The following is a 10,919-nucleotide window of genomic DNA, read 5'->3' on the forward strand; positions in this document are numbered from 1 at the left end:
GTCCTTATGGCCTGTTCCTGCAATTCCTTGCTCTTGTGAGGAGTGCTAACACACAAGGAGCCACATTGACTGGGATTCCCTTACCGTTGGCCAGACAGAGCCCAAACTGGGTGATCTTCAGGGCACATCCCAATCCGCAGCATGTTTTTTGATAGGTCTATATCCCTGGCTCTTCCAAACAGTTGACTGTCCCATTTTGGAGTTACCAACATTTTAAATATATTTCCTGGCTCTAGCAAACAGCTTTTAGGGGATTGCATTGTGGTATCCCAGCCACTGACTGGAAGTTCCTGACGCAAAACTTCTGAAAGATGATCCAGCACAGCAGCTGGGACGTATTTTGAGGTTATTCACAGTCAAGCTGGAAGGTCATGTCGAGTGGGGTCCTTCAGGGATCAGTTCTGGGTCCAGTTCTGTTCAATATCTTCATCAATGATTTAGATAATGGCATAGAGAGTACACTTATAAAGTTTGAGGACAATACCAAGCTGGGAGGAGTTGCAAGTGCTTTGGAGGATAGGATTAAAATTCAAAATGATCTGGATAAACTGGAGAAATGATCTGAAGTAAATAGGATGAAATTCAATAAGGACAAGTACAAAGTACTCCACTAAGAAGGAACAATCAGTTGCACACATGCAAATTGGGGAAATGACTCCCTAGGAAGGAGTACTGTGGAAAGGGATCTGGGGGTCATTGTGAATCACAAGCTAAATATGAGTCAATAGTGTAACACTATTGCAAAAAAAAAGCAAATATTCTGGGATGCATTATCAGGAGTGTTGTAAGCAAGACACGGGAAGTAATTCTTCTGCTCTACTCTGCGCTGATTAGGTCTCAACCGGAGTATTATGTCCAGTCTGGGCACCACATTTCAGAAAAGATGTGGACAAATTGGAGGAAGTCCAGGGATGAGCAACAAAAATTATTAAAAGGTCTAGAAAACATGACCTATGAGGGAAGATTGAAAAAATTGGGTTTGTTTAGTCTGGAGAAGAAAAGACTGAGAGGGAACATGATAACAGTTTTCAAGTACATACAAGATTGTTATGAGGAGGATGGAGAAAAATTGTTCTTGTTAACCTCTGAGGATAGGACAAGAAGCAATGGGCTTAAATTGCAGCAAGGGCGGTTTAGGTTGGACATTAGGAAAAACTTCCTAACTGTCAGGATAGTTAAGCACTGGAACAAATTGCCTAGGGAGGTTGTGGAGTCTCTGTCACTGGAGATTTTTAAGAGCAAGTTAGACCTTGGGGGTACACAGCGGTCTTCTAGGGGATACATCAACTCAGCTAGATATTTGCCTAGTTTTACAACAGGCTACATAAAAAGCACTAGCAAAGTCAGTGCAAACTAAAATTTCATACTGACAATGATTCGTTTATACTGCTCTATATACTATCTTTGCCAATCTTGCAGTGTGGTGCCCCTAGCGTGCTGTGCAAATTGCATTTTGCATCAGCATTAGCACTGATCAGGGAATGTACTTTGTGCCAGCAAAATTTTCAATAAAAATCAAAAAGTTTTCATTTGCATTGAAATATTTGTTCAAAAGTTTTCAGGTTTATGAAGAAAAAAATCCACAAAATTAAAAAAAAAATCCAAAAATGTTAAGCCAAAATTTTTCATTTTTTCAACAAAAACCCCAAAATGTCATCAAAACGGCTGACAGAAATTTCAAAATAACCAAAAAAAAAGCCATTTTTTCATTGAAAAAACATTTAGAGCTGGTTAAAAAATTTCATTTCAATTAGCACAGGAAAATTCCAGCTCCCGGTTTAGACGGATTAATGAATATTTCATGAGAATTTATACATGTTATTAGAGTGCCAGAGAGAAAGGGAGGGGGGATTTTCTGGTATAGAAATAGGACGGAAGAGCCACAGAATTAGAGTTTCAGAGAAAGGCTTTTCAGGAGCCGTAGGTGTAAGCCAACATCTTTAGAAATACACATTTCCTAAATTAGAAAACTGCCTACAGTTTCTAAATGAGATTCCTGACTCCTTATTGTCTGAGAGCCTGTGGAAATCTTTTAAACATGCCCTTTAACACTGAGTGGCTGCCTGCCAGAAGAAACTCTTCAGAGAGTATTTGTATGCCTGGGTTACATGGTGACTTTCAAATTACAGTCTCCTAATTATTTCCACAACATACTGAAAGTCAGTCTAAATTCCTGCTCCCAGACATGTCACCTCCTCCCTTTGCTTTAGAGTAGGAGATGAAAGCACAGTCATAAGAAAGGCCGTACCGGGTCAGACCAAAGGTCCATCTAGCCCAGTATCCTGTCTACCGACAGTCACATGGGAAGAAAAAATCAGAAGCAAAGTTGAGTACATTGTAACCACCATATTCGGTAATTGCATTTATGCCAGAGTGACCTATATGGAGAGCTCGTCCATCCAGGTAATGTCTGGCTAGAGAAAGCTGATGAGGGTGCTTCAGGTTGGAGCTTCTTATTAGCAGTCCAGTAAAGACCATGCAGAAGATTATCATTTCTGTTCCTTTGCACACAGTCGTCCTTCAACCTGCAAGTGACTCATCTCAGATTTCTAGGACATAATGGAATGTTTGCCAATTGCTGGACTCAGACTTGAATTCTCAGCTGTACTGAACTCACAGAGCCAGGGGACAGTCAAGGGTGACTCTAAACCATTTTTATGCTTCCCCCAATCTAATGGATTGGCTGGAATTATAGTGGGCACCCCATGTAAATCAGAGCAGCGTTAAGGCCAATCTAATTTACATTGGCTGAAACAATTACCTAGGAACCATTCCACTGGATCAGGATCCACCCATCTCTATCCCAACACATCTCTTCCCACACCCTTTGGCTGATTTTACAACATGGCCAAATTCAGCTCTTATTTACACTGGTGTAAATGAACAGTCATGTCATTGAAATAATCAGAGTTACTTTATGTATAACACCAGTGTAACTACAACAGAATTTTGCCCAGTGGAGTTACTCCTCATTTACAAGGCTGTGATATCAGAATCAGGCTTACATTTCCCTGCCTTAGGGAACCATAAAGGTCTAGGCAGTCATTCAGGCCCAGATGCTCAAAGGTAGGCGCTAGATTGTCTAATATGATTAGATATCTATGCTCACGTCTTCCTCTGTTGCTCCACTCCATGCCTAAGTGTAGTTATGGGAGCTGTGTCCAGGTGGCAAAATCTGGCATTTCTAGGATATCCCATCAGACAGCTAAAGTCCCATCCAAAGAAGAGACTCGTTTGTTTGTTGTTTTTCATGCAGAAAATTAGGATCTCATACCCATGCCCTGCCTGCTTGCCTTCCTATGAGCAGGGAGAGGGATTTAGATCAGCAGGAAGGAGGGGGAAGTGAACTTTACAGCTCAATCTGGGTCGAGAACAGAAAATCTGCCATGACAATGGAAAAATTACAAAAGTACAGGGGAATGTCAATGCAGAACATACTGAAAGGGCTTCTTCCAATTCTGTCTAAATCCCAGGGGTGCAATTTGCACCAACTCAGGGTATGTCTACACTACAGGATTAATCCGAATTTAGATAATTCGAATTTGGGAAACAGGTTGTATAAATTCGATTGTGCGCGGCCACACTAAGCACCTTAATTCGGTTTTTAACTACATTAATTCGGTGGTGTGCGGCCACACTACCCCATTACTTTAAACACAGTAATTCGGTGGTGTGCGGCCACACTAACCCTAATTCGAATTAACAAAATCGATTTAGGCTCTACTCCGCTCGTCGAGGTGGAGTACAGAAATCGATTTTAAGTGCCCTTTAATTCGAATTAACTGGCTCTGTAGTGTGGACGGGTGAAGGGTTAATTCGGATTAACGCAGCTAAATCCGAATTAAAGTCGTAGTGTAGACCAGGCCTCAGTCTACCTCCCCCACCCTGATGTGCTCATTCCTTACTGCGAGCAGGGAAGATAGCACATGAACATTTTGGGAGAGGTATAGGTAGCCTTGGGAGAGGCGTTGGCAGACAACTCTGCATTATCATTGGATGGTAGCATCACTATAGTTGAGACTAGCATACTATTTAACAGCTGGTTTTCAAAGTGCTCTAACATCCACAGGCACACCCAGATTGCCTTGAAATTTGCACTGCCTCATCAGGTCTTAGGGTAGGGTTAGTGGTGCAAATTTGGGGTCATTTGAGTAAGGGGTCCCAAAGTAGTGTCCTAAAAAAATCATATGATATCAACATTTTATGGTTCTTATAATTTGGTGGGGGGAGCACATGAAGCAAAAGGATCAATGTCTTTGCCAATTGCCATAGTACTCCTGGATGCCACTTTTCTTAGAGGCTGTAATTTTTAGACTTTAAATAGATCCATTTGTAAGACTTCCTTGACGTGTAGCTGGAGACCCATTTTATGTTCAAAAAGAGTACGTTTTTCCATACCTCTCTTTACAGTGTATCATCTCCTCTTCCCTTAAGCAGCTGGGGGCATACATAGCTGAAATTTCAGATGAGGATTCATGACCTCTAGGGTCAGTTCAGCTATCACAGCTGTTGCTTTCAGGAACGATGGGGACAGGGTTACAAAGAAGGAAATAAAGTGCTTGAATGGGAGAAGAACTGTAGAATCCATCTGTGCAAAACTCTCGGGAGTCTGTTGATATGAGATTCCCCTAGTTGAGAGGGTTTGGGAGGGAAAGGTGTGTATGTGCAAGGACATTCGGTTTGCATGGATTTTGCACCCTGTGAATTTCACTCTGTTTCAGAATTTAAATAGACCTGAAACCCCAAAGCAAAACTCAGAAGAAAAATGCCAACTTTTTCCTGGTTTTAAGCAAAAGTCCCTTATCCTTCCCAATCAGTAATAAGCAGGGTGGATGGACTCAAAACTAAACCCCAAACTTGGTCCTGGTTCATCCAAAACACAGTCCAAGTTCGCTTCAAAGTTTCATGAACAAAGGGCTTGGGGGTTGTCCTTAAACCAGGAGAGTTCCACCTGCTTTCATGTCTCTCTCCTTGTGGAAGTTTTAGGCCTGGTCTACACTAACACCCCAATTCGATCTAAGGTACGCAACTTCAGCTACGTGAATAACGTAGCTGAAGTCGACATACCTTAGTTCGAATTTACCGCGGTTCAGACGCGGTCCACACGCGGCAGGCAGGCTCCCCCGTCGACTCCGCGGTACTCCTCTCGCTGAGGTGGAGTACCGTAGTCGACGGCGAGCACTTCCTGGTTCGAATTATCGCGTCCAGACCAGACGCGATAAATCGAACCCGGAAGTTCGATTGCCAGCCGTCGAACTACCGCGGTAGTGTAGACCTGGCCTTAGACAGCTCTGGTAGAGCAACCTGGCTTAAGCCCTGCTCCACTGAAATCAATTGCAACATTCCCATTGACTTCTAGGGTATAGAAGTTGGGTCCTAAATCCTTGCCTTTGGTAGCAGAGGGATATAGCTTGCTGTGTTGAGGAATACCATGTGTTAGATTCTTGACTAAATCGTTTCCAGCAACGGAAAATCTCCAAAACCCTGTGCGTGGGCGGGAGGGAGGGAGTGATGGACAGATAGATGCAATCTCTCCATTTAGCTAACACAGATGTTTTTCTTTTCTATTTTGTAGAGTGCCAGACTACACAGATAAGTCCTTAGAAAGGCAAATGCTTCCAAACCCATGAAGAAGAGAACATTGTTTACACCGATTTAAAAATACAACAACAACCTGTAGCCAAGACTACAACCACCATGTATTTTAAAGCCATTATTCAAGATTTGTTACTTGACAGTTCCTGTCTAAAGATACAATATATGCTGCATTTAATGAAGTTCTATATGTCAAACTAAGAAAAAAGGAGGGGGGAGAAACAAACTGTGAACATATTAAAAAAAAATTTAAACAGAATCAGCAGATGAAGTACAAATGGGCCTTGGGCATGGAACCAAAGTTACAACAGAACAATCTATCCCTGCTGTGCAGGGGGATATTAAATGTAACAATGACACCCCATGGAAAAAAATAAATATTAAAGGGACAGAGCAGGAGAAACATTTTTCAAAACTGTGAGGGGATAATGACAATAAAATATTCAATTTGAATCATCCGGCTTCCTTACTACAGGGACTCTCTCTCTCTCTTTTTGGTTTTAAACTCAGGAACAATGACAGCTGCAATGTGAACAAAAGGAAAAACATACTCTGTTTTGTTTCATGATGGGCGGAACTGGGCATCGTGTCGTACGTGGTGGGGATGTTAACATGCCACCAGCTCGGAGGGCAGACGAAGGGAAGAATGTGGGTGACGGACCTGATGAGGATTTCTGACAATGCTGTAGCCTTATCTTTCTTATTGATCCATCCATAAAGAACAACACGTACATTGTTAGATACTTTTCATACATTTTAAAGACTGACACACTGAAGAAAGGACCACACTTGATTTCACAATTACTCCTAACGTATCTAGGATCATTGGAATGGGGCTGAAGAAAGAAATAATGTGTCGGGGGGGAGGGGAAGAATGCCTATGTTATCTGATCCCACAGAACATTGATTTCCAAGCTTGTCTAAAATTGTATGCTAATGAACATGTGAAACAGTAATGAATATTTCGGTTTTGTTTGTCAAAGTGATTTTGTCAGCAGGCTCCCTGACAAATGGTGCATGAACCAAAAATAGGTAATAGCTGGGCAAAAGCATCTTTACTAGACACAGTACAAATGTATCACTTGTCATTTGTCACAATTAAGGACCGGTAGAAGCAGTTTGCCTTTCAATGCAACACTTATCTCCCTGTTACAATGCACAGGACCTGATCTTACCCCTAGGGAATGTCTACACTGCACACTCTTTACAGCGGTGTGCAGAGTACATACACTGCATGGCCCCCAGCACAGTGTCAATAGCAGTGTAAGTGAGGCATTGCTTAGGGAGTAAAGATATGCCAGAACTTTAGGGTACGTACCCTACACGGCTTTCTACACACCCAGGCAGTGTTTCCCCATTTAGCAATGTAGTGTCCTGCTGCAGAGTCTTTCCCTGCTGCAGGCAGGAAAGGCTCTGGCAGGGGAGAGGCAGCGGGGACAGGCTCCTGCAGCTCCCTGTGGTGGGGAGAAGCTCCGGCAGCAGAGAGCTGTTGGAGCCTTTCCCCACCCCAGAGAAAAACTCTGGCAGCAGGGGAAGGCTCATGCAGGAGGAGGCATCAGGGAAAGGCTAGCTAACTGTAGTGTGGATGCAGTCTGCTTTTCACGGAGGCATATAACTACATGGACCCCACACACTGCCCCAGTGAGTGCACCGTGTAGACATATCTACTTACCTGAATAAGGCTCTTACTCACACATGTAGTCCTATTCATATGGCCAAACCTTGAGAAGTGCTGAACACCTGCAACTCACATGGAGAGTTACATTCACCCCTGACGTGACGTGGGGTGGGGTAGAAAGGCAGCATTATCTAATGGTTGGGGCACTGGAATGGGAATCAGAAATTTTGAGTTCTATTCCCCACTCTACCACTGACCTGCAATGTGACATGGACAACTAATGTCATGCCTCTGTTTCCATTCCCCTTTGTTTAGCTTGTCTATTTCAATTGGAAGAAATATCTCTTATTATGTTTTTGTACAGTGCCAACATAGTGGGGCCTTGATCTTGGCTGGAGACTCCACATACTACAGTAATAAAAAAAATAGTAAGGGCCAGCACACAATCTGTGCAGTACTTAAGCCCTCAAAATAGGTCTTAAATTGGACTTAAATAATATCTACTTCTTATACAGTGCTTTGCATCAGTAGATCTCTAAGTACTTTTCAAAGGAGGGGAGTATCATTATCATCCCCATTTTACAAATGGGGAAACTGAGGCACAGATAGGGTGACTTGCCCCAGGTCATCCAGTGGGCCAGTAGCAGAGTTGGGAAGTCCAGAGTCCCAGTCCAGTGTTCCATCCACTTGGCCATGTTGCATAGGTCTTGTGGGCTTCTGCAACATGTGAATTTCATAGAGAATTTCAGGTACTTGGCATCTCCCAGGGTCTACCCCGCTGGGGCTGCTCACATGTGTAAGCACTATTCATTCGAGTAATTGCGGTATTGTATTCCATTCTACGACAGGGGGCTCATTTGTTTCCTGCATGCCAGTTTGGAAGCTATTTGTGAATGGCTTTTTCTCCTTAAAATAATTTAAATTACAAAACAACCTCATCTTTTTAAGATTCTGTTTTCGCAAAGGAGTCCACTGAATTCTGCATCAGGAATATGTTTGTTACAGGCCAGTAGATGGACATGCTGAAAAAATGCAATGTCACTGCATGTTCTTTGTTCAGAGGAAACCCCGCAGTAGAAGAGTATATGCAGCAGGTACCATATGTGCTTTCCAGAGATGCTGCTAGCAATATAGTATTGCAGCTCCGGAGCCAGAACCATTGAGAGTCTCCCACACAATTATGCCCTGTTTGTATTCTTGAACAACCTTTACAAAATCTTCTCTCTGATTCTGTTTCCTCTTTTCTGTGGCAACACAAGTTAATTTCATACCCATTTATCAAACAGGTTATGTCTGCACTGCAATTAAAAACCTGCCGCTGCCCCATGCCAGCTGACTCAGGCTCGTGGGGCTGAGGCTAACGGGTTCTTTAATTGCAGTGTAGACGTTCGGGCTTGGGCTGGAGCCCAGGCTCTAGGACTCTGCAAGGTCAGAGGGTCCCAGAACTGGGCTGCAGACAAAGCTCAAACATCTACACTGCAGTTAAACAGTCCCTTAGCCCAAGTCAGCTGGCATAAGCCAGCTGCATGTGTCTAACTGCACTGTAGAACTACCCACAGTGTCCTGTGAAATCTCAGGCCAGGCACTACTGCCAACAGAAATAATAGGCTTCAGTTAAAGATGGCAAATTATGGACTGGACCCATCAGCCCTCATTCAGGTGAGTAGTGCCAGTAAAGTCAATGGGCCTGCTCACATGAGTCAGAGCTACCAGATCCTGCTCTGTATTTTGTGATGTTGCATTACCTCATGATAACCCATGGCCTCGGTTTTCTACAAAATGATTTTTTGTCTTACCCAAGACCATTTGGTTTCTGTCAGTCAAAGCAAGGGTTTGTAAAGCAGAGAAAAAGTCAGGTTTCAGAATAAACCTTTGACTTCTCTATTTAGAACTTCTGAAATACACTGCACTTCCCAATGAGTCTTTGGCTCCCTTCTGCACTCAGAAATGCATCTTGTTTCGGTTCTTGTCTCTGATTGGTATGTCTCATCCCTTATAATTGTATTGGCAGAGTTGACAGGTGCCCCATCGGTCATTCATTCTCCTCTTTGTCTTTATAAAAGAACTTATGCAAGCCTTGGCGGGTGAGAAATTTGAAGCTCCATAAATAGAGCATTTTTTAAAAAACGATTTAAATGGCACTTGCACACTCAAATCAAGAAGATAGATATCTAACAGCAAGACCAAGCAAGGTGCTGAGTGCTCCTAGCTCCGGTACTGGAGATGCTGAGCATCCTTATAAAAAGTTACTGCAGATTACTACAGTAATAGTTACTGCAGTATCACTATTGTATGCTATAGCATTTGGACCATTACTGCACCATGCTGTGGTACTTCTTTTTTGTAAGGGCCCGTTGCAGGATTAAGCCCTAAACACCCAATTCTGCATGTGTTATTGCCAGGTGCAAATTTGTTTTATAGTATATGCAAACTACTGCATATATGAAATTGCAAGAGTAAATTTAGAGGCGGGAGTGGGAGTGCCTTTGAAAATGTAGTGCAATGGGTATTTTCATGTGAACTGAAGCAAATTCAAACCTCACCTGAGCAGACTTGTTGGAGGTTCACATGTCCCTTACCCTTCCTTCGATGCAATCCATGCAGATGTCATTTATTCATTTACAGTATATAAAATGGTCTGATTCTGATCTGTTACCGGATATTACCATGTATTTGCTATCTACATGTGTGTAGCTTCAACTTAATACATTGTCTCTGTTTGAAATGCTCATGACTGAATGGATCAAATTCTGTCCTTAGACCTGTGCAACTCCATTGACTTCAGTTGGGCCAATGAGACTATATGGGCCTGACATCGCACTGTTACAAACCATGTTTAGGGACCAGTCTTGCTCCCACTGAATTCAGTGACTATACTCCCATTGGTGGCGATGGGGGTAGGTTTAGGCCTTACAATGTAACAAAGGGAGTTGGGATCAATCCAGATGGAATTCCCTAGCACTTGAAACCTACTGTAAAAGCTTATGTATTCCAAGACAGTTGTGGTTATTACAACATGCTATGTGTGTGTGTGTGCTCATCCTCTCACTCTCGCTCACTCTCACACACACACTCACTCCATCCTTTTTGCTAAGGCTCTGGAGGTGGGATAGATAATCCACAGTCACCTGTATGTGGATTGTGAAAGTCCTGCAAGATACCACTTGGAGTGGATTGCTGGATTTTCTCCGGAGACTTGAAAAACAACAATATTTACCCCTCCACAGTGTAACACAAACCGTGCCTAATACATGCCCATTGACATCAACTATATAAACTTTCAACATTCAGCTAGATCAAAATGAGTTCACTTTTTAAAATACACACACACACACATATATATATATATATACACACACACACACTGTACATATATATATCCCCAGTGTATATAGTAGAATGTTGTTATAGCTTACAAAAGTGTACTTCCAATCCTAGGAATGAGGACTCGGGCCAAGGGTTGTTCGGATGACATGGCTGATTAAACTCCTTGTGGTAGATTGCCAATTTTGGTTGTATTCCTGGAGGTTTCATCATGCAACATAATCTTTAAGGACAGATTAATCTTTAATTCCTGGAGACTCCAGGACAATCCTGGAGGGTTGGCAACCCTAGATTGTGGTTTAATTTTGCATCTCACTGACAACTTGTGGCTTTTTTATGACCCCTGTCCTGCAGCTTTTTTCCTGCTCTCTCCATGTTGTTC

General features: G+C 42.7%; 1 protein-coding gene across 1 annotated transcript in view; it reads left to right on the forward strand.

The window, feature by feature from the left end:
- JAKMIP2 (janus kinase and microtubule interacting protein 2) overlaps window positions 1–4,479 on the forward strand; it is a 50,151-nt gene extending 45,672 nt beyond the window's left edge. The window contains exon 18 of the mRNA XM_026659323.1: window positions 4,411–4,479. Within this exon, the coding sequence (XP_026515108.1) occupies window positions 4,411–4,479 (69 nt within the window). The remainder of the gene's footprint in view (window positions 1–4,410) is intronic.
- Window positions 4,480–10,919: the final 6,440 nt, after the last annotated feature.

Source organism: Terrapene carolina, unplaced genomic scaffold (genome assembly GCF_002925995.2).
Source record: "Terrapene carolina triunguis isolate 2854851 unplaced genomic scaffold, T_m_triunguis-2.0 Scaffold629, whole genome shotgun sequence".
Taxonomy (NCBI): domain Eukaryota; kingdom Metazoa; phylum Chordata; order Testudines; family Emydidae; genus Terrapene; species Terrapene triunguis.